Source organism: Myotis daubentonii, chromosome 15 (assembly GCF_963259705.1).
Source record: "Myotis daubentonii chromosome 15, mMyoDau2.1, whole genome shotgun sequence".
In the NCBI taxonomy this organism is placed as follows: Eukaryota; Metazoa; Chordata; class Mammalia; order Chiroptera; family Vespertilionidae; genus Myotis; species Myotis daubentonii.
Window position 1 is genome coordinate 56,854,723 of NC_081854.1, and position 23,878 is coordinate 56,878,600.

General features: G+C 59.9%; 1 protein-coding gene across 2 annotated transcripts in view; it reads left to right on the forward strand.

Annotated features, from left to right (window-relative positions):
* Positions 1–23,878, forward strand: part of ZNF423 (zinc finger protein 423) — a 227,617-nt gene that overhangs the window by 22,728 nt on the left and 181,011 nt on the right. For both annotated transcript variants that reach the window (XM_059668099.1, XM_059668100.1), the window contains exon 2: positions 21,598–21,657. In XM_059668099.1, the coding sequence (XP_059524082.1) occupies positions 21,598–21,657 (60 nt within the window). The remainder of the gene's footprint in view (positions 1–21,597; positions 21,658–23,878) is intronic.

A 23,878-nucleotide genomic window follows, 5' to 3' on the forward strand; every position in this document is an offset into this window, starting at 1 on the left:
CCCAGGCCAGATTGGGCGCCCCTGAGGGTGAGTGGGGTCACGCAGGGAATGGGGGGGGGGGGCTCGGCCCCGGGCGGTAGAACCAGATTAGGCGAGCCTGCCTGAAGCTCTCCCTGACTTAGGTCCCCTCGCTGCCAGAGGATGCTCCCCAGGTGTCAGGGGAGAGAGAAGGTCAAGGGTCTGCAGCCCCTTCATTGTAGCTGGTTGTATGCAAATGATGGCCTTGTATGCAAATGATGTGGGCGGGACTGCAGCCTGTGTCCACTCGCCTGGTGCCTGGTGCCCGCACCACCCCCGGAAGGTGGCTGCAGCCTGAGCCTCATGAGCAAAGTGTAGGTGGCGGGGCTGGGGGTTCCCCACCAGGCCTTGGTCTCCCCACGCCCCATTTCCCCCCACCGTCACCCCCAAGTGGAGCCCTTGACTCGGCGAGGCTCTCCCTGAGGCTGTTCGGACTCTGCCTTCTGCGGCCTTTTCTCTTCCAGTGGGAAGTGTCAGTGTGAGTAATTACATATATTTTCACAAACTCGGACTCTGCCTCATTGAAACGTCTATAAACATGTCTGTATAATTCTAATGAACTGCGCGCATAAAGCCGTCAGAAAGTTACACGGGGCGGCGCGTTTGCCAGACGGCGGCCTGAACGCCAAGGAAAATATTATGTTCTTCCAGCACGCGGACGCCTCATGCAGACGGCTCCCAAGATAAACAGGAGAGATTCGAGGACAAGTGAGATTTTCAGCAGCGATGGCTGAGCTGCTTGTAAGTGGTGTTCACCAGAGTGTTGGCAGGGTGGGTGGCTTGATGGAGTGATAAATGCTCTTCGAGGAAAGTGCCCCAGACGCGGAATGCGGGGTCGGGACCCTGGAGACGGGCCACCGTGGCGCTCGCGCTCATGTCCGTGGGCGGGAGGCCGCTGACTTAGTGAACGGGCTGCATCAGACAGCCAGTGCCCTCTGTTCCGCGGTTTACGCTTCGGTTCCTCGGAAGGTGTGGACACGAGAGCTCGGGGCTGCTTTCCAAGTGGGTGAGAAAGATTGGGCCCTGGCCGGTGGCTCAGTTGGTTGGAGCGTTGTCCGGTCCGCCGCCGGAAGGTTGTGGGTTTGATTCCCGGTCAGGGGATGTACAGGAAGGCAACTCGTCACTGTTTCTCTCTCATGTGATATTTCTCTCTAATAATCAGTACGCATGTCCTGGGGTGGTGATTTAAAAAAAAAAAAAGGATGCTTTTAAGTTAACTTTCATGCATTCATCCATCATCTATCCATCCATCCATCATCCATTACCCATCCACCCACCCAACCACCTACCCATCCACCCACCCACCCATCCACCCACCACCCATTCATCCACCCACCCATCCATCCATCCACCCTTCCACCCACCCATCCACCCTTCCACCCACCCATCCACCCACCCATCCATCCACCCACTCATCCATTCATCCATCCATCCATCCGTCCGTCCATCCATCATCCAGCCATCCATCCATCATCCAGCCATCCATCAGCCATTCAGTGAGGTTATCGATGCTCCCACCTCACGGAGATAACCAGGGACAGAGCTGATAAGGGACCTCACCATTTGAATCTGGATTCTGGGCAGGCATTAGGTTTAAGATGCCCTAAAGCGATTCGCATGAAAGTCGACCAGAAGGTATTTAGGGCGGCTGCACCCGTCGTCCTCTCCTTTCCTTCTCACTTGCTGTGTCCAGATGTTTGCCTCTGATGTGCTCCCAGGAAAGGCTCTCTGAGGTCCTCTCTCAGCCCTCTGGGCTGGATGATGGATGGATGGAGAGATGGACCAGAGGTGGACGCCTTCATGCACCCCGCTCAGCCCGTCCCTGGCAGGCAACACTCCTTCTTCAAGAAGCAGGAGTTTTTATGATGAGCAAAGTCTTCTGAAACCTTGTTGGGCCTTCGAAAGGAGACACGTGGGACCACCTATGTCTTACAGGGCCGGATGGATTGGACCTGGATGTCAGGGTCTGCTTTCAGTCACTTCATTCATTCCCTCCCTCATTCATTCCTGCCGAGGTGTGATTTTTCCCTTCCAGGAGATCCCCTGGTCTCCAGTTTCCGGAGGCACCGGTACAATCTAGATTCCAATTAGCCTAATTGCTTTATGGTAGATTTCTTAGAAAAGTTTTTCCCCTGCCGACGGCTGCGGTTCCAGGAAAGCCGCCCCCACCGGCTTGCTTCCTTCCTGCTGCTTTCCAAGCCTGCGTTTCCTTCAACCTCATTTCTCCAGGACTGGCCGAGCCCTCGTCCTGTGAGTTCCAGTGTCTTTGCATCAGTTTAATATGTTTCTTTTAGTTGACTTTGTTTTTAGAGAGAGAGTAAGGGAGAGGGAGATAGAAACATCAACGATGAGAGAGACACGTCGATCAGCTGCCTCTTGTACGCCCCCTACTGGGGATCAAACCGGAAACCCAGGCATGTGCCCTGATCTGTGGCCTCTTGGGTCCTGGGGTCAACGCTCAACCACTGAGCCACACCGGCCGGGCTGTTGCGTCAGTTTATGCTGGAGTGGCCAAAGCGGGGTGGCGAGGACACCAGGGAAACATTATACGTGCGCTATCTGTGTCTAACATTTGTTTTCATTATGATTTTGTTTGTTTTTTGGATATTTAAAAAAATTTATTTTTTAATTACCGTTGACATTGGGCTTGATTTTGTATTAGCTTTAGGTGCTCAGCATATATTTTTCAAAGTGACCCCCATCCGATACTTTCAGTCCCCCTGATGCCAGACGTAGTTGCTATGTTGTGCTTTTACATCCTGGGACTACTCTGTAACTGCCAAGTTGTCCGTCTCAACCTACTCACCTTCTTCCCTCTGACCCGCAACCCCCCTCCCCTCCCCTCTGGCAGCATCAGTCTGTTCTCTGCAAACAAAACAGAAACACTGTGCATAACATTTCAGTGCCGGTTGTCTACACCCCTTACAGCTATACGATGGCATGCATCTTTTTTAAAATTTATTTTTTAAAGTATATTTTTATTGATTTCAGAGAGGAAGGGAGAGGGAGGGAGAGAGAGAGAAACATCAATGATGAGATAGAATCATTGACCGGCTGCCTCCCGCACACCCTCCTCATGGGGATCGAGCCCGCAACCCGGGCATGTGCCCTTGACCGGAATCGAACCCGGGACCCTTCAGTCTGCAGGCCGACGCTCTATCCATCTGGCATGCATCTTTTTGAATAGAAAATTCCTTCCTCGTCTGTGTGTGCATGATTCAGTCAAAGAACCCGGACCCAAATGTACCCCGAGTTCTGGCCCCGGCCCACTTCCTGGTACCGTCAACATCAGGTTTTTCAGAAAGTTCTTTTCAACACGCGGAGGAAGCGGGTGCATCCTGACCGACGCGCAGGATGTCGGCGCGGTACTCGTGCTGTAAGTGATCAGGATCTCAGCCAAGGGAATATAATGAAATCCACATAAAAATTTATTTACCTAATGAAAATCCGGGAGTAATGCATAAGTGGTTCTCTGATAATAAAATGCAAATCTAAAACTATAACCAGGAGGACAATAATCCTCATTAAACGTATTGTCTAGAGAAAGCCCATGACATCCACTTAACAGTGATTTGATTTGTTTAGTAATTTCCACGTAATATTTAAACTTTATTCCGAGCCTTGAAAACCCTCCCACGAGTTCCTTTCCCACCCGGGCGGAGGGCAGTGGCCGGTGGGTGGGGTCCCAGCCTGGGCACCCTGGCGGGCTGTCTTTCCCAGGCCGCTCTGTGCCTGCCGGAAAGGTGGGGTCCCGGAAGAGAAAGCAGGGGGTCCGGGTTCCTCCTCAGTGGGAGACGCGTTAAAGCTCCTGTCTGCGTTAAAGCTCCTGTCTGCGGGACCAGGACCTCCGAGGGCCAGAGGGCGTGGGAGGGGCCGGGACTTGCCCTGGTGTCCCCTGAGCCCTGGGGTAGCCCTGTCTCCTTCCCACTGCTCCTCCCTCCTGGGGACGGAGGACGGACCAGGGCGGGCACTCCAGCGCCCGCGGGCAGATCTGCAGGTGCCCCTGGCCCAGGAGCACCCGGCCCTCCCTGAGGCCTGTGAGGACTGCCCCTTGGAGGCAGGGGACCTGCTCTGGAAGAGGCTCACCTGGGAGGGGACCCAGCTCTGTCATTGTAAACGGAGTGACTTGGGGGTGGGGGGAGTCCTCACCCCGCTGAGGCTCAGTCCTCACCTGGGAAAGGGACTTCCCTCCCTCTCCAGGACCCTGAGGAAGCGGGAGGAGCCTGTCCGCCCGCAGCCACTGGGCCTCGGTGCGCTCAGAAGCCCCGCGGGTAGTTTGGGACGCAAAACGGGGAAAATGGGGGTCCGAGGCCTTCTGCCCAGTTTGAGGCTCACAATCTACACCCGAGATGAGAAAAATGAGCCTTTGGGATTTTAACTGTTCACAACCACAAAATCCCGAAGCAGCAGCAGGTTAAGGCTCGTGTGTGTGTACACATGTGCTTCTTTCTGTGTACACATGTGCGTGTGTGTGTACACCTGTGCTTGTGTGTACACATGTGCTTGTGTGTGTGTGCACATGCGCTTGTATGTGTGAAGTTTTCCTATCAGACATATGCTATTTTCTTTTAAAAAAATCTATTTTTATTGATTTCAGAGAGGCAGGGAGAGGGAGAGAGAGAAACATCAATGATGAGAGAGAATCATGGACCGGCTGCCTCCTGCAGGCCCCACACTGGAGATGGAGCCTACAACCTGGGCATGTGCCCTGACCGGGAATCGAACCGGGACCTCTTGGTTCATAGGTTGATGCTCATCCACTGAGTCACACCAGCTGGGCTCCCCTAACCTTTTCTTCTTCCTCCTCCTCTTTTTTTTCTGTTGGGTTACAATTTTTCTTCCCTTTGGGATGGTGCAGAGCGTTTTGAAATAGACTAAAATGAATAGAAGGTAACACATCACTCATGATCCCAGCCAGGAATCTCCTTGCGAAGGCGGCACGGAACTGGTTAAGCCCCAGGAGCCGGCAGTGGCCGCTCTGCGCCCTCACCCGCACGGAGCCTCGGTTTCCTGGCCTGGAAGGCGGCTGGACACCCGCTTTCTGCACGGGAGTGGCGATCACACCAGATGGTGTGTGTCCAGCGCTGGGCCGAGTGCTGGCACGCGGTCAGTGCCTGATAAATGGGAAGGGTTCGGGGGCAGGAGGCGAGGTTGGGCTGAACAGAGGCCGGTGAAATGGAGAAGCCAGGCAGCCATTCAGGTGTGGATGCCAGCCTGCTGGCAGGCCCGCCGGCCGTAATGCCCCGCGCTCCCAGCCAAGGGCCAGCTCAGGTTACTCCGGGCCCATTAGCGATGCTGGTCAGAGCTTGGAGCCTCTTAAGTTCAAGGTCGATCGCAGGCCTGGTCCCCCTCCCGCCAGCAGCCTCTTTTCTCTGCCCGGAGTCATTAGTCACCCGGTGGCCTGATGCGAGAGAGCGCGGGCTGACTCATTGCCGCCTCCCTGCACTCCGGGGCCACACCCCAGGGCCAGGCCCTGCTGGCCGAGGGTCCGAAGCATCCGTCATCCGGAGAGGTTGAGGCTCCATTCACATCTCTGGAAAAGCGGTCAAATCCTGGCTCCGCAACTCGCTACTGGCTGGGCAAGTCATGGACCTGCTCTGGGCCTCGGTTTTCTCATCCGTTGAATGGGGCAGCAGTAGTAGCATCTCCTCCAGGAAGGGGAGACTGATCCCGTACTCTGCCTTCAGGTAGCAATCCTGTTACTATTCTCCCAGGAGAACTTCCTGGAGGAGGAGGGATCTGACCCCCTACATGAAGAAAGATGAGGACGGCCGAGGCAGGGGGAGGGGACAGGGAAGGCAGGGAGATGGAAAGTCCTGGAAGAACCTAGCTCTCACTGACAGGGAGGGTCTCATTCCTTCTGACGCAGCTGGGAGCCTGGCAAGGGGACAGGCACTTGCAGGAGGGACGATGCAGGGCAGCCTCCTCTGGGCCTGCACTGACTTGTCTTCAAAGATCCCTGCAGGGCCAGCTCAGGCCTTCCGGGACCTTTCCGCCCCCAGGCACCCACAGTTTCGTGTATGGGGGACTGTCCCCTCCCCGTCCCCAGAGTTTCTGCCCGCCCTTGGAGGTGATTCGTGGGGGAGCCAGGGGGACAGGGACAGGGACGAGCCACTGATGGGCGGTCTCCGGAGGCCCTTCTGTGGGCGGCAATGCCCACCTCACAGCCGCCTTTCAGGCTGCAGGGGGCCTGGGCCTGGGCGGGGGGGGGGGGATACCCTGAGGCCTGGGGAGCCCACAAAGGGTTTGAGTGACAGCCCGCCCAGGCCTTCCCACCCCAGGAACCAGGGGGAGGGACCGAGTGTGCAGGGGCCCAGGGGGCTGCCAGCCGGGGACAAAGGCAGAGCCAAAGGCAGAGCCGGAGAGGAACAAAGGACGAGAGGGGACCCCTGTGACAGCCGGGTGGGAGCGCGGTGCCTGGCTTCCCACAATGCTTTGGAGCGAAACTCTTAGTTCACCCCATCAAACCCCCCAGACCTTTCAACTTGCAAGCTGTACCCCCAGGCCGGGCGGGGCCCCCCCCGTCCGGGGTGCGCAGCAACCCCGGCTGGCGGCCCCCCCTGCCCTGCGCATGGGGTGAATTTGAAGCAAGGATCAGAGGCAGATCGGCTGCCAAATTTCGAAGCAAACATTTTTCTTTCTGGATTTAAATAATTGCATTGCATCGCGGCTCTGTTTCTCCTCTCAAACCAGCCCCAAATGACACTTGGCAGGCGAACCGGCCTGCTCCCTCCCCCTCACCCCGGGGGCCTTTCGCAGAACATTTTCCTCTACGTCTGGGTAGCTGGCTTTTAAACCCCTTCGTTTTTTCTTTTTCTTTCTTTTTGTTCAGGTCTCAAATTTTATTCAATTTACATTTTATTCCATTTCAGGCTATAAAATCTGCAAAAGTGGCCTGAGAGGGAGCAGGTTCTGGCGTGCGGGAACCAGGTTCCCTCCAAAGCAAATAAAAGAGTCTCGCTTCCGAGGTGAACGAGGCTCGCAGGGCCGGAGCCGCGTGGGGTGGGGGGGTGGGGGCCCGGGGGGGGGCGCTGGGGGGGTTTGGGAGGGGGACCGCGGCGCAGGCTGGTCGAGCCCCGTGTCAAGGCACACAGGCTTTAAATGAAACGAGTTGCGGACATATGGAACCAATCGCTTTGCCAAGAGCTTCGTTTTGGGGATCAAGTCTTAAGGGCTCAACTTCAGTCCCTCTCCACGTGGTGTTTCTAGCCGACAAATGAAAGCCCCTTTATACTCTCCCGGTCTGGGGGGACTCTTAATACATTTTTAAATCGTTCGGCATTCTGAATTAATTTTCTTAGGAGGAAACGAGATTCTTAAATTGGGATCTTGTCGGGAAAAGACAGCGGGTAATTGGCGAGCGCCGGTCTCTTTTCCTGACACGGGCACGAGTGGGGTGTGTGTGTGGGGGGGCGTTGACCCCACACAAGGTGCGTGAGAAATCTATTTCAGAGGTTTCAGAGTAAGCAACACCATCTGCTCGTTAATTATTCCTCCTCATACAGAGGCGGCGCTGCGTGCGTGTGGGTTCCCGAGGTGGAAAGAGGCGGCTGGAAGATGCGAGGAAGTGGGGCTGCTCCAGGCGGACTGTGGGCTCAGGTTGGCCGGGTGTCTGAGGACTGAACCCGGGAAAGGCGCCTGAGAGCCGGGGGGCTGCCTTCCCGGGGCACTCGCTCTCAGGCCCGGGGGCGCGGCCACCCGCCACCTGGGGACAGTCCTGCTGCTCATGTTTAGGGACCGGGTGGGATGGAGCAGAGGGTTGGTGCTCTAGCGGGAAAGTCAGGGCAGGAGAAGGGTAACGCCTCCCCTTTCCATTGGCCGATGGGGCGCTGCCCCTTCCAGAGTCCTCACCGTCCATCCGTCTGTCCGTCCATCCCCCCATCTGTTCCATTCCCCCATCTAACATATACAGGGTGCCCCCCCAAAAATGTATACACATTAAAAAATTTTTTAAAAAATTGATTTCAGGGAGGAAGGGAGAGGGAGAGAGAGAGAGAGAAACATCCATGATGAGAGAGAATCATGGATCGGCTGCCTCCTGCACGCGCCCCCCACTGGGATGGAACTTGCAACCCGGGCACGTGCCCTGACCGGGAATCGAGCCGTGACCTCCTGGTTCCTAGGTCGTCGCTCAACCACTGAGCCACTCCGGCCGGGCTGTATACACATTTGAGCAGCGGGTTCTATTACGTGGGGAAATGAGATGCATTTTAATAAGCACTGCCTTTGTCATTGTTCAAAGTGAGCATGCATTTCTGGGGACACCTGCATGGCTTGAGGGCTTCCTGGGCTCTGGGCTCGCTACCAGGCCCTGTCCTCACGGAGCGTGCCGTCCAGTGGAGGAGATGACAGCTAGGAGCTGCTCACCTCGACGAGCCTGTGGGCAGCGAGAGGAGAGCCACGCCCTCCTGAGTCCAGGCCAGCCTGCCCCCTTGAGCTCTTGGCGATGAAGGAGAGGTGGCTGTCCAGTGAGACTGAGGAGCTGCTGTTTGAGGTTGGCTTAGGTTTCCGTGATTTTAATTGGAACAGCCACAGGAGGCCAGTGGCCCCCGCAGGGCGCACGGGACCGCATCCCCTGGGAGCTTGTCAGGAAGGTGGCCTCCCAGGCCCCACCCCTGGTCTGCGGGATCAGAGGTCCCCCTGGGTGGCGCCCAGGGTCTGCATTTCGGCAGCACCTCCGGGCGATTTTTATGCAGCCTTGCTGGGAGGCAGGCTGTGGGTGTGACGGGAGGTGGGTCTCAAATGGACAGAGGCCTCCCAGGTAAAGCAGTGATACAGCTGAGGCTGAAGTAGGCATAGCTTGGTGGGTGGTGGGCCTGCACGGGGAGGGTGCTGGTGCTGTGGATAGCGGCACCCAGCTCACCGCGCCCATTCGGCGAGGACAGCCGAGGCCAGAGCGTTGGAGCACAGAGAGTTAGCCGATGGAAGGCCTGGGACGGCCAGCTGTGTGTCCCTGGACTGGTGTCCTAACCTCTCTGGGCCTCGACAAAATGGAGATCACTATATTCTGCTACTTACTTATCTAATAGGGTCACAGGACAGATGGATTAAAACGCGATATACAGCCCAGCCACGGAGGCTCAGTGGTTGAGCATCGACCTGTGTGAACCAGGAGGTCCCAGTTCGATTCCTGGTCAGGGCACAGGCCTGGGTTGTGGGCTCCATCCCCAGTGTGGGGTGTGAGGGAGGCAGCTGACCCATGATTCTCTCTCATCATTGATGTTTTTCTCTCTCTCTCTCCCTCTCCCTTTCTCTCTGAAATCAACAAAAATATATTAAAACACACACACACACACACACACACACACACACACACACACACACAACAAAAAACGGCATGTACAGAGCACGTGTGTGCAGAGAAAAACCCCTGGGCTCTATGGGTGGCCTCGTGGTCTTGTTTTTTAACTTATTTCCTCTAACTGCCCTTGCCCGGTTCTCCGACCTCCATGGTTATAAGATCCCCCACCCCGGCGTGATGGTCCCTGTGCCTCTGGGACCCCAGCCCTGGATTGGGGTCCGGTCCCGTGTTCCAGTTCCCGCTGTGCCTCCCGGGACATCCCCTCCAGGCCCCGTCTCCCTTTGCAGAACCTATGATCTTTGGGGCCCTTCCCCAGCCTCCGCTGGACGCCCGATGGGCTGGGAGAGTGGACCTTTATGGCGCATTTTAACCTCAGGTGCAGCCAAGTGCCTTTTGGGGAAAGTCTTCATAGTAATTTTAGCAGCATCTTTTCTGTTGTCTGGACCTAAGATCAGCATTTTAGGGCAAAGTGTGGAGAGAAACCCTCCCTATACCCTCCCTGCCCACTGCCAGGGCTCTACCCGCCCCCTCCCCGCAAGATGCCAGGTGGTCTGAGCCCCAGCGCAGCCCCCAGCTATGTGGCAACCAGGATTCCGGTCCCTGGAAGATACCAGACTTGTTTTTCGATGGTGAACCTGGTGGGTGCCGCTCTGCGGGGAAGGCCTCGCGTGTCCCCTCTCGGCTGGGGTGGCATTTTGGGCGGATAGTCGCAGCTTCTTACCTCAACCAGACGTTGCTTTTCTTCTTGGAAACCTTTTCCATCAACGCTGCCCTCCAGGACTGGGGAGAGGCCTGAGCGTAGTGGTTGCTTAGTATAGAACCGTTGTTACCATTGATGTGGTTATTGGGAATTTCTGTGTTTCCGGACGGAAAGGTGGCCCAGGTCTCTCCTCGAGACAAAGACATTTACGAGGAACTCTCCGGAGTCTTCTTTTTAAAAGATGCCCTGGGAGCCCTGGCTGGTTTGGCTCAGCGGGTGGAGCGTCGGCCTGCGGACGCAAGGGTCCCGGGTTCGATTCCATACAAGGGCAGGTACCTTGGTTGCGGGCACATCCTCAGTAGGGAGTGTGCAGGAGGCAGCTGGTCGATGTTTCTCTCTCATGGATGTTTCTAACTCTCTATCCCTCTCCCTTCCTCTCTGTAAAAAATCAATAAAATATATATTTTTTAAAAAAGATGCCCTGGGCAAGCGCTGTGAGCTCAAAGGAATGAGGAGCTCAGGGCAGTTTTCGCCTCCCGGGCAGGACAGGGCTTTCCAGGCGTCTCTGGCGGCCTCTGGACTCAGCGCCCAAGCGCACACAGGACCCGCGCCGCGGCCTGGAACAGAGCTGGCAAACTGGCTGCCCGAGGACCACGTCCCGTGCGAGGCTGGGCCGTTCCTTTGGCTGCTCAGGATTAAAATGTGTTTGGAATCAGCAGGTAACACGGAAACTTCAGGCGGGTTTGCGCAGAAACCCAGACTCCTTTAGTTTTTCTTCAATGCGATGGGAAGCTTTGCCAGCACCGGGCCTGGCTCCCCCCAGCAGGCGTGGCAGGCGCTGCCCGTGGACCCGAGGTGTGGGTGCTGCCAGTGGCCGCGGTGCCCCCGCTCCTGTGGCGTAATGAGTCCTCCCCACCCCCTCATGGCAGCCGTCGGGCCCTGGCGGCCTCAGGCATTGCCAGCACACTGTGTTAAACGGGCGTCAGGGTAGCCGTAACCGCTGCTGGCCCGGCCCTGTCTACTTGCTGTGTGACTTTGCTTCGGTCACACCGCCTCTCTGTGCTTCAGCTTCCCCATCTGTCCAGCCGGACAGTGGCCTGGAGAAGCGGGTTCCCACTGTGCCCGGCGGACCAGCCAGGAGGCTGAGCGGCGGGGCGGGGGGCCCTGGGCCCTGCCTCTCTCATCCCTTTTATGAAGTAAGGTTGTGAGTGAGGCCATTCCTGGAAAGGTGGGGGACCCGGTGCTCCTCAGGACTGGGGACTCTCATCACTTCCTGTTCTGACCCTGTGTCCAGGTCTGTCTGTGTCCAGCTGCTGCCGGGGACTTCCTGTCCTTCCCCCCCAGGAGTGGTTGGGGTGGCAGCCCAGGGCAGGGCGATAGTACCTTTACTCCTAACTCACGGCTGCACTGGCTGAGCAGCATTGCTCTCCCACGAAGGTAGGTGCGATTCCCCTACTTGGCAGATGAAGAAACCAAGGTGCCAAGATCAGAGAGGTTGAGTGACTTGTCACAGGTCACACAGCTGTGCACCTGGGCTCATTTATTCCAGACCCCGGACCCTGGCCACGTGCTGCTCCGCCTGAGGTGGCCTAGGGGGGCCAGGCTGATGTCCGTGTAGGACAGGAAACCTCCGGAATGAGGCCTGGCCTGTGCTCTGCGCTGCTTCACACGAGGCCCAGCCCCCACCTGCCCTCTCCGGGCTCCTGGTCACCCACCAGGCTTCCCTCCCCGCAGCCCCGACCTGGGCAGCCTCAGCCGGACCCGGGCACAGCCTCTGCCTCCCTCCACGTGGTCGCTTCCCTGGGCGCTGGGCTCCCTGGAGGGAGAGACGGGTGTTCAGCTTACCCTGCTGGCGTGCCCTTCCTTGAGTGAGGAGGTGTCTGTTGGCTTCTGGGGAGGCCTCCACCCCATTCTCTAAGGCGTTTATGTGGGTGGGAGGGGTGCGGACCCCTGGCTTCTGCCTGGAGAGCTCTTGGTCTTTCCCGGGGGTGGAGGAAGGGAGTCGTTCTGGGTGGGAGACGATGCTGGGCCATCCCTGTGCTCAGGGACTATCCCTGCTGTCCCGTCCATCGGGGCTCAGGGGCTGCCCGCGACAGAAATGAGTCCAGTGGGAGGAGAAGGGGCTGACGGATGAGTAGAAGGAGAAGGACCCAGGGTAGCTCTGGCGATGCGGAGCAGGACGGAACCGCTGTTCTCCGGGAACCGACTGCCGTGGGGTGGAGCCCCGCCCCCTCTGCCTCCCGCGTCCTGCTGTGTGGGGACCAGTGTCCCCGAGCATCGAGCTGGGCCGGATCCTGGGGGAGGCCTTTTGACGGACAGTCCATGGAGGTCCCAGCGGGTGAGAGGTGGCTCGTTAGGGCACAGCAGGTGCCGAGATCAGAGGCCGGGCTACCTGGTGGGCAGTGCCCCTGCCGACTGTCACGCCGCCCTGGTAGGATATCCTCCCATCTCGGAAGGTTCCAGCAGCCCCGGGTCGGGGTGCAGCGCGGGCTGGGTGACGTGGAGCCGTGCCCATGGTGGCTTTGGGCTGTGGGCTTGGGCTCACCGTGCCGTGGCGTCTAGGGCACCAGGAAGGGAGAGGCCTTGGGGACCCCAGTGCAGCGTCTTCCTTGTGAACACAGGGACCCGGGAGCCGGGGCGCCCAGCAGGGCCAGACTGGGGAAGGGGGGCTGAGGTGCTGCTTCCCAGTGCAGCCCGGGTGCCCCTGGTGGAGCGGCGGGGGATTAAGTGGAACATATGAAACTTAAAAAAAATTAATTGCTGCCTGGCCGGTGTGGCTCAGTGGTGGCGCCCCAACCCACGAACCAAGAGGTTGTTGCTGGTTCGATTCCCGGTCAGGGCACAGGCCCGGGTTGCGGGCTCGATTGCCCAGTGGGGGGCGTGCAGGAGGCAGCCGGTCCATGATTCTCTCTCATCATGGATGCTTCCATCTCTCTCTCCTTCTCCCTTCCTCTCTGAAATCGATAAAAATAAATAAATAAATAAATAAACTGCTAATGGATGCACAGGGCACAGAATTCAAAACGCCCCTGCCCGCGACCTCCTCTCCCTGGAGGCCACTGGTGTTCTCGTCTCTCGTGTCTGGCTCCAGAGAAATCCTACGGATGCTCGCACGGGAGAAACGTGTGGATTTTCTCTCCGCGGCCCCCCCCCCCCCCCGACCCCGTACCAGTGGAAGTAACCAGGCACCCGTCCCTCGTCCCCCCCCTGCGAGGTTGCACATGCAGGCGTACTGTTCAGCTCATGAACTTTATAAACCGCAGGCCCGCATCAGGGCAAGACAACCTGGCCAGCTTCCCGGGGCCTGACCCTGCCCGGGCCCCACCCCGCCCCGCCCCGTCCCACGGCGACCCCCAACCTCACGTGAAAGTTTGAGGTTTGAATACCCGGGTGTTCATTTTCATGAGTTTTTGAAAAAACGGCCGTCAGCACATGGCGCGGGAGAGGTCCCAGGGTGAACGCTGGGCGCAAAGCTGTGAACTGGGAGGACACCCCAGTTGCCCGGGTGCTTGATTCCAGGGGTGATGGCGGGACAAGCCTGCGGTCACCCCTGGGGCCACGGGGGCGTCGTCTACTCCTGCTGCCGCCCTGGGCCCCAGGCTCCCCCATTGGTTATAAGACATTGCTCAGGGGTGTGGACACCCCCGGGACAGGCGGGGCGGGCCGGGTATGTCCCAGTCTCTCCATAGCCCTGCTCCGCCCTGTCTCCTCAGAGCCCCTGTCTCCTCAGAGCCCGTCAGGCACGGGTACCTGGAGCCCCTGGGACATAGCCAGGTGGCGGGGAACGAGGAGGCCTGGGCAGCGGGCCCTGTGGCTCAGTGTGTGATGGGGGGAGGCCTGGGCAGCGGGGACCCCTGGCTCAGTGTGTGATGGGGGGAGACCTGGGCAGCGGGCCCTGTGGCTCAGTGTGTGATGGGGGGAGGCCTGGGCAGCGGGGACCCCTGGCTCAGTGTGTGATGGGGGGAGGCCTAGGCAGCGGGGACCCCGGCTCAGTGTGTGATGGGGGGAGGCCTGGGCAGCGGGGACCCCGGCTCAGTGTGTGATGGGGGGAGGCCTGGGTAGTGGAGACCCCTGGCTCAGTGTGTGATGAAGGGGAGCCTGGGCAGCGGGGACCCCGGTTCAGTGTGTGATGGGGGGAGGCCTGGGTAGTGGAGACCCCGGTTCAGTGTGTGATGGGGGGAAGCCTGGGCAGCGGGGACCCCGGTTCAGTGTGTGATGAGGGGTCTTAGCGCTGGAGAGGGCTGGGTCTGAAATCTGGCGTTGCCATTGTCTGTGTGACCCCCGGTGCGTGTCTGAGCCTCTCTGAGCAGAGGTATCCTCGCTTGTGAGGTGCGGATGCTTAAAGGCTCCGGCACAGGGGGTGGGGATGGGGGTGGGGGTCGGGTGGGGGGCAAAGGCCGGCTCCCTGGGGCCCGGGGCCTTGGTGGGCACGTACAGTGAGCAGCCTCCTCCCGGTCTGCAGGCCCCGAGCTGCGGGGAGGGGAGAGGAGAGGGGACAGGGCGCCGCTGCTCTCCCCGTGGCCTCCGTCCCAGCGAGCACATGGCGGTCCGCGGGGTGTGGTGGACGAGCCTCTCCCTCCCGCCTGTGGCCGGCGGGGCCCAGGGCAGCTGTCCTGTTCCCAGGTCTGGGCCTCCCTGCTGGGGGGCTGGGCAGCTGACAGAGCCTCCCGGGGGCTCGGAGACCAGCTGCAGCCCCGGAGCAGCGGGCCAGCTCATCCCTTAACCCATTCTGTTCCTGGGAAGGCTGCCGTTCCAGGCCCTGCCAGCTCTCCGCTCCCCTCCAGCGCGCAGGCAGGGACTGGGGCTGACCCAGGAGAAGCCGTGGGGCCTGTTGAGAAGGTGCAGATTCGGATAGAAGTGCAGATCTCCGGCCTCAGGGAAAACACAGGAGACCTGCTCAGCTTGCCCGGGTGGCAGCTTGGCCTGGGCTGGGAGTGGGGGTGGGGGTGGGGCTGGGGGTGCCGTCCCCTCCCCCATGTCCCTCTCTGGTGTCCCTGCCATCCGTTGAGATCTTGACCGAGGAAAGCCGGCCAAGGTCCACTCTAACCTCTTCTCCCATCTGAGTCTCGAGTGCCCCTGGGGTCTTTGTTCCGCTTGCTCCCCTCCCCTGCCAATAGCCTCACTACCTCCCGGGGGACCTTCCCCGTGGCCTCTGCGAGAGAGCGCTCTCCTCCTCCTCAGACTCTCCCTGTCTGACTTGCACTGCTTGGTCCCTGTGGGGTCTGGTCCCTGCGGGTGACCCCTGAAGGCCACAGAGCCAGCCCAACCCCTCTTCCCCATGATAGCTCTGGGGCCCCCTGAGCCCGTCCCCCCCCCACTCCACTGCCCTCCTCAGAAGGTTTGGGGGTGGGATGCCGGCCCTGGGGGGTGCACCTGGCCCAGGTCCCTTTGTAGGGCACCTGCTTCAGAGAGCACTCCTTCACCTAATGCGAAGGCCCCAGGGCCGGGGCGTCCAGTACCCGGTGCCAGGCCTGGGTGGGGAATGGCTCCTTCTGACAGACGGACAGGTGAACTTGGTCCCGGATGGACACTCCAGCCCCAGACTCCTGCTGTCCTTGTCACCACCTTTAGGAGCAGCCTTAGGTGCCCTGGGGCTTGATAGAGGCCCCAAACTCAGTGCAGGAGCCTGAGGGCTGCTTCTGGCTGTGGATGCCCTCCCCGAAGCCCCTGCCCCCGGGGAGCCACGGCATGCACCACGGAGGGGGGAGGGGGCATGCACCACGGAGGGGGCAGGGGCCGCCACCGGGAGCCTTCCCGTGGACATGCAGGGGCAGAGGGACCTGCTACGAGCCGCACCACTGAGTCGCTGACGCCTCTCTCAGGCTCTGCCGGGCTGAGCGCTGGCTGAGCTGCTGCCCGAGGAGCCTGGCCTGGGGGACAGCGGGGCGGGCGCGACGCTGTGGCCACCCTGCCTTGCGCCAGCCAGCCCCCCGGGCCCGAGGCCGGCCCTGCAGCCGTGGGCCAGATGTGCTCCCCGGATGGTGTGGGGGAGCGTCTCTGTGTGGGTGTCCTCGCGTGATGGGTGGGCCGCCGTGCTCGGATCGGAGGCAGCCCAACTGCTCTTCCTGGCCCGTCCCTCCGCCCTCCGCGGCAGAAAGTTAAATAAACAGCCAAGTCGGATCACAGGACGCGAGGCAGTGAACTCGGTCCCCACGGGGCCCGCATCTGGCAAGAGGGGGCCTCGCGGGGCGGCGGGGAGAGACAGATGTGGGGGGCAGGGAGGGCTCCGTGGGGTCCCCTCCCGGGGACGTGCCTCCTCCCAGGGCTCTGTGCCAACCTCCGGGGCTGGGGGCGCCGGCCCCTCGCCTTCAGCCGCAGCCCTTGCCTTCGGCTGAGGAGCCCCAGCGTTTGTAGCTGGCCGGTCCCTGCCAGCCTCTGCCCGGCACTGCCCTTGCCCCCTGGCACTCAGCCCTCCCTGAGCTTGACTGCTGTGACGTGGTTGGGAGGAAGGGTGTACCTCCTTCTCTCTTTCCTCTCTGCCCGCCCTCCCTCCTGCCCCCTCCCCCTCTCCCTTCCTTCCCTCCGCCCCTCATTCATTCATCAGAGGTCACCCAGCCCGCACACGCCCGTGGCCCCCACAGTGTGGCCTTCGGCGTTCCCGAATCCTGCTGTGCGCCAGGCGGGTCACGGAGGATGAGTGTTCCCCTCCACAGCTATACAGTGACGCCGTCTGCTAGGAAAACGCTACTTTGCACGTGTGTAGTACCGTCTACTAGACGTACTGTAACCAGCACACCCGTGTGGGGCTTCACCAGCAGTACTGCTCTGAGGGAGGCTGGAAGAAAAGGTGTTTGAGTCGGGCCAGTGAGGCTCAGTGGTCGAGCGTCGACCTAGGAACCAGGAGGTCAGGGTTCGATTCCTGGTCGGGGCGCACGCCCGGGTTGTGGGCTCGATCCCCAGTGAGGGTCGTGCAAGAGGCAGCCGATTGGTGATTCTCATCACTGATGTTTCTGTCTCTCTCTCCCTCTCCCTTCCTCTCTGAAATCAATAAAAATATGTAAAAAAAAAAGAAGAGAAAAGGTATTTGAGTCAAAGAAGGGAGTTGATGTAAAGAAAGTGTCTCTAACTGTTAGTGTGTGTGTGTGTGACCTGCCACACCCACCTGGAAGGTGCAAGTCCTGGGGACGCCAGGCGGGTATGGGTGACACAGGACCCGCCTTGGTGGGCCGGTGGCCGGGTGGAGACGGTCCAGGCCCCTGAGGCCGCCTGTACCCACGGTGGGTGGGCTGTGGGGCTGTGCTGGGGGACACGTCTGTACCAGTGAGGTGTCCCCTTCCCAAATCAGACTCGTGAAAACTGTTGGCTCCCTAAACAGTGAAGTGTTTATTGCCCCTTCCCCCGGGACGTGGTGTGGAGTGACGGGAGGTTTGGAAGTGGTCACTATGGTGATTCCCATGGAAGGCGTGGGGCTTTTCACGTGAAGGAAGAGGTGGGGGCTGGTCTGTGTGTCCAAAACCAGATGCAAACACACTCACACGCATGCACACACAAATGCACACACGCACATGCGCACATACGTGCACATACAGACACATGCACACACATGCACCCATCAGTTTCCAATAAGAGGCTCAGTTTCCTCTTTACGTATGTTTGAGGTGGAGCACGCATGTAACCAGGGCTGGCTTTAGTGCAGTTAGTACAGAGGATGGGTTGTTAGGGGCCATAAAAAATAACCAGCTTTTTTTTTTTTTTTAATATATTTTATTGATTTTTTTACAGAGAGGAAAGGAGAGGGGTGGAGAGTTAGAAACATCGATGAGAGAGAAACATCAATCAGCTGCCTCCTGCACACTCCCTACTGGGGATGTGCCCGCAACCCAGGTACATGCCCTTGACCGGAATCGAACCCGGGACCCCTCAGTCCGCAGGCCGACGCTCTAACCAATGAGCCAAACCGGTTAGGGCAAAAATAACCAGCTTTTACTTTATGGGACTTTTCTTCAAATGAACGTGAAAAACGAGAGTGTGGGATTCTGGTCTCACCCCCTCCTTCCTTTCCACTCCAACAGCAGCCGGGTCTGGGCAGGTGCCCCTCTCACGGGACCTCAGGCTGGTGGCCTGCCCCACGGCCCCGCGCAGCGTGTCCCTCCCCCCGCCGCTCTGTGTGGGACATTGTGGGGGCCATGCCAGCGTCCGCCCCTTCGCCATCTCTGCCGGAGCGGGCAGCTGGGGCCCAGCACCCGGTGTTGCCACCAAAACAGGACGTGGGAGCCGGACGCCGTGGTAAAGTCACCTAGAGCAGTGATGGCGAACCTATGACACGCGTGTCAGAGGTGACACGTGAACTCATTTTTTTGGTTGATTTTTCTTTGTTAAATGGCATTTAAATATATAAAATAAATATCAAAAATATGTCTTTGTTTTATTGTGGTTGCAAATATCAAAAAATTTCTATATGTCACACGGCACCAGAGTTAAGTTAGGGTTTTTCAAAATGCTGACACGCCGAGCTCAAAAGGTTCGCCATCACTGCTCTAGGCCTTGCTTTCCTCATCCATGAAGTGGGCCCATCTTCCAACCCCTGTGTGGGGCTGTGGGGAGGGTTACACATAAACGGGACACGTGTGTGGAGAGCCAGAGTGATGGTTGTTTCCCGTTCACTGCTGTGGGCCAGGTGACCTGCTGGTGGGAGAAAAGGGGACAGTCCGTAACGGGCTGAGGGGCCGCTGGAGGCCGCCTGTTAGGCTGTAGGTCATGGCTTCCCTTTGCCAGGCGTCTGGGTACCAGGCTCTGGACTGTACCCCTCAAGCACCTTCTCATTGTATCCTCAGAGCTCCTTGCAGGGTCCTGTGCACAGAGAGGGTTACCTGATTTGCAGAGGTCACACAGCAAACCCTGGGGATTGGGATTTGATCCCGAGGCATCTTGCTCTGACTACACCCTGCTGCAGGTTCAGCCGTCCCCGGGTGGTCAGGGAGAGCTGCTCGGAGGAGGTGAGCCCGAGCCCTTAACCAGGGGAAACGGTGGCTCTGTAGCCAGTGGTCAGGCTGACCCTGGGGGCTTGGGCGAGAAGCTTGAAGCCCTGGGCCTGAGTCTGGGTTTTCACACGGGCGGAACCCCAAGTCGGGTCGGGCTGGGTTGGGCAGGGCCGGGCTGGGCAGGGCTGGGCAGGGCTGGGCAGGGCTGGGCAGGGCCAGTGTGGCCGTGTCAGATTGCCCCTACTTTACCTTTTCTTGCTGAGGTTATGCAGTTTGAGTTGCTTTTCCTGAACTTCATCTGGAAGCAGGGAATTTACATTAGAAAAGGGACCTACAGACTTAAGATTTGCAGCCACGATGATCATTCTTCCTTCAGTGGGGAACTCAGAACTGGATCTGTGGGTGAAGTAGACACTCCCCCTGCCCTAGGCTGGTTCCTCCCACCCCCGCCTCCCGAGCCTTCTCAGGGTCCGGGCCTCTGAGCTCCGGGCTGTGGGTGGCGGGTGGTCCCGGTGTCGGGGGGCCTGCCTGCCACCTGCACTGGCTCCCATGTGCTCCTGTGCGTCCACACCCTGGTCCTCACTGTTGCCACTTGTTTCTGTCTCGCTCTGAGATTTGAATTAATTGTGCCTCCTCCAACATGAAGTATGTTTGCTCCTTCATTCATCCACCCACCGTCCATCTGTTTGTTCGTTCGTTCATTCATTCATTCATTCATTCATTCACTCACTGAGCTCCTATCATGTGCCAGCCCTGGAGGGGCACGGCGATACTCGTCACTATAAATTCGTAGTCTAATAGCTGAAGGTCAAGGTCAACGTCGCTGTTCTCATCTCTCCGGAGCACCTCCTCGGCGCCGTTCACCCGAGACACACAGTGCTCAGTAAGGTGGACGCGGTCCGATCCACGTTGGCAGTTTGTCTCCAAAGCCTAAACACGGGCACACTCTTTGTCCCGCAAGCCGGCTTCTGGGAGCTTCATCTAAGGGCAATCCTGGCGGGGCTGTGCCACGCATGCTGCACGTGGATGTGACCCGGATGGAAGCAGCCTCGGTGCCCAACAGCCGGGCATCGGTTCCGTCAGCCCCGGAGCCCCGGGGAGTGGACCGAGGCTACGGCTCACCCCAAAGGGTCCGTCCCCGTCTGTGCTGGGAAAGGCGTTCGCTCTGTGCTGCTGTGAGAACCCGGGCCCAGGACAGTCTGCTCGGCTCAGTACACGCCTCGTCACAGTCGCAGGAAAGCTGCGACAATGTGTTCCTACACGGAAGCAGTTGTGCGCTCAGTGTCCTCATGTGAACTCACGTGTTTCCCAGTTTTCTCCCGCACGTGGGTTCCTTCGCTCAGAAACATATGAAAAGGGGGAGATGCTGGATCGCAGTCCTTTACTGAGCCGCCGCTCAGAGGGTCCTGAGTGTCGGCGCCCAGGCGTGTGGCCTTGCTGCTCCTGGTCCCCAGGCTCGTCCCCACCGCCCGCCGCCCACCCCAGGCTTGGCAATGCCCGCGGAGCCCCTGGCCCACCTGGCTCACAGTTGTGCCGTGTTACCCGCCGCACCGGCTGGCACGTGGTGGCTTCGGCCTGCTCGCGTGTGCGGCGTCAGAGCAGGCCTTCGAGTCCGGAAAACACCACGCATGCACATTTTTGGCTTTGACGAGTTCCTTCTCACGAAGTCCACGACCCAGCGTGCAGCGTGCATGTTATTACCTGCCCCGCCGGGATTCATTCCGGGACAGGAGCCCTGTGATGCCGTACAGAGTTCCCCCCTGTTCTCCCCGCGCATGGCCTCGTCCCCACCTGCCTGGCCTCCTCGCTGGGGTGTGGGGAGGTGGGGACGCCCCGTCCCTGTCCAGCCTTGCTCTGTGGGCCCTGGGGTGAAACCTGAGTTGCTTTCTTTCTTTCTTTCTTTTTTAAAAATATATTTATTGATTTCAGACAGAGGAAGGGAGAGGGAGAGAGAAACATCCATGATGAGAGAGAATCACGGATTGACTGCCTCCTGCACGCCCCCGCTGGGGATCGAGCCCACAACCTGGGCATGTGCTCTTGACCGGGAATTGAACCCGGGACCCTTCAGTCCGCAGGCTGACGCTGTATCCACTGAGCCAAGCTGGCTGGGGCCTGAGTTGCTTTCTGATGTCACCGGCTCATGACTGCTGGCCTCATGGGAGTTGACCTCAGCTTGCCCTGGGGTCTGTTTGGGGGTCCGCTCTCCGTGTGGAGAACAGCACCCCGCACTTCGCCAACCTGTGAGAGGGCCCTTGTGCATTTCTTGGGATAATGGTGGAAGCTGCCACATCCGGTGGTGGTGTAAGGAGGTTGCTGTCTGCAGACTGGGGAGGTATCTGAGTCTTTGCTCTGTTAGGGGAGGAGGATTCCGCAGCCGCATCCGATTCGAGACAGAGCTGGGGTTGATTGGTGATGTCTGCCAGGGGCACAGGGATGGGGAAAGCAGCGGGCACAGCCCTTACTTGCTACTCTGTCGTATTCTGATTATTTTGCATCCGAGAAACCCGTACAGTCCTCTTTGTAGACGTCACCCTCCTCCCGATCACGGGTGTCACAGGGACCCCCACAAATGAGCTTTCTTCCTGTCCGTGCCCCACCCTGATGGCCTGTTGGTGCCGCCTCAGAACTCACGGCCCGTCTCTGTTCTCTTTCAGTCGAAGAGGGGGAGGCCTCGGACTTCTCGCTGGCCTGGGATTCCTCCGTGACAGCCTCAGGTAAGCGCCCTGGGACCCGGGGGTGGGGGGTCGCGGGGGCCCCTGGGGGACCGGCTGGGGAACTGGGAAAGCCACCAGCTGGTTATGGCAAGCGTCCGTCTCCGATCCAGACGACCCCGGGCAGCACAGCACGGTTTTCTGTCCGTTCCATTTGGTCTCTGGGGCCACGTTTCTTCCCATGGGCACGTTCCGATGGGCCACGTCCCCACGGCTCGGGCTTCGGAGCTGGTGCTACGGCACCGCTGCCACGCGTTCTCGGCCAAGAAGCCGCTCTAAGAGGACACGGAGCCGGGAAATCAGACGCGAGGCTCCCCTCCTGGAGGGGGCTGGCCCGGCCACGCCTCCAGAGGGGAGATCGGGAAGCCCAGACTGCCGGGTGCGTGGCCATTGCGCGGGGATGGGCTGCGTGGCAGTCAGGGGCTTGGGTTTTCGGCTCAGGTCTGCCCTGGCCTAAGCGCCCCCTGCCTCAGTTTCCCCCCACCATGGAAACAGGCGGACTAATCAGGAAGTCCTGTCATTTGGAACTGGTTTGGGGTCCTCAGAAGCTTCCGGTGGCGGCTCTCGGGTTTGCTCAGCATCCGTTGGGCCCTGGCCCCCCCCACCCCCCCGTCCGGCAGGGGCCGCCTCTCCCCCCTGTCCCCTGTCCCAGGACCCTGGCCGCTGGCTCCGGTCCCATGGGGGGGGCTGGGGCCTGTTCCGTCTTGTGGAGTCTTGGGCCCAAGGAATCGTTTAGTCCAAACTTCTCCTTTCAGATGCGGACAGTGCGGCAGGGAGAGGGATTTGCTCAGGCTCAGTACTTCCGTAGGCGAGGGGTAGGGCACCAGGCGTACGGACCTTTAACTGGATGGTGACACATCGCCTTTGGGGTTTTATGGTCATTTGTGACCTGAGATGATGCTAGGGTCACGTCAGTGAGGAAAGTGAGTGGCACAGTGTGAAGTAGCAGCACACAGGCCAGGGCTGGGCGGGCCGTGAGGGTGGCCACAGGCGACTGACGCCGGGAAACGCTGGGATGCATGGGACAGGAGCGGCGCGGGAGCGACACTCGAACCCAGGTCCCTGGACTCCCGATCCAGTGCTCTTCCCCGCAGGGTCCGGGCGCTGCTGGGAGAGCCTGCGGGTCCTGGTGGGTCCTGCTGACCCAGGTGTGGGCACCGCTGTGTCTGCAGGTGCCTGGCCCTTGGGGTCCAGGGGCCCTCCCTGGGAGGGGTCTCGTCTGAAGCCACCTGGGTGGGGGGTGCTCAGATTCTCAGGCGGGGAGTCCGGCGTCAGGACACACCTTGGGGTCCTGGCAGCCCTGTCCTGTGTCCTGTGGGAGGAGATGCACTCCCCGTGGTTGGGATGAGACTGTCAGGCTCCCTGTGTCATCCGGGCGTCCTGATCGATGTGGGGTGCGATGTGGGGTGCGATGTGGGGTGCGATGTGGAGTGCTTGCTGCCAACTCAGAAGAGGGGCCACACTGTGCTCGCAAGCCCCAAACCAGGAGGCGCCAGCCTGCTAGGGTCCATACAAGCCCCTCTCCCCAAGCTGCTCTCCCAGGCGAGCCCAGCCGGGGTGCAGGAGGGCGGGAGGGGCTGTGCCGCCGTGAGCCCTGTGCAGGGTGCGTCAGCGGCCGGGCTGCACCCTGAGGCGGGAGGTGTCGCTGGTCTGTAGAAGGCAGGGGTGATGCCAGGGGGCTGAGGGGACCCTGACTCCCTGGTGGAACAGTGGCCGGGGGGCCGCTCTGGGAGCTCGGATGGCGGAGGCCCTGGGGCTGGCCCTGCCTGCCCGGATCTGAGCATGTGTCGGGGAGATGCTGGGGGCTCCGTCATGCCAGATGGCTTTGGGTTTTCTGCTGGGAGACAGGCAGGGGAGGGCGAGCCGCGGGCACTGGGTCACCCGCAGCCCGGGAGTGGGTTGCTGCCTCCTGCGGTCCATTCTGACGAGGTTTACAGCGCTGATCAGTGGTCCTCCCCGCCTCTGCGGGGCCCGGGCTGGCCAAGTCCGCCGTGCCCCCTGAGCATGGCGCTTGGGAGGTGGCTGGGCGCCGGGGTGGCAGGCGCAGGCTGCTTGGGAGGCTTCCCTGGATGTGGGCGATGCCACATTTATGGAGCATTTCTCGGTGGGTGCCAGGCACGGAGCAGACGCTTGGAAAGGGCCTTGCCCCGGGCTGGCGGGCCAACCCCAGGAGGCGGGCGCTGCCGGGAGCAGCACCACAGCGCCCCTCCCCGGGTGGGTTCCG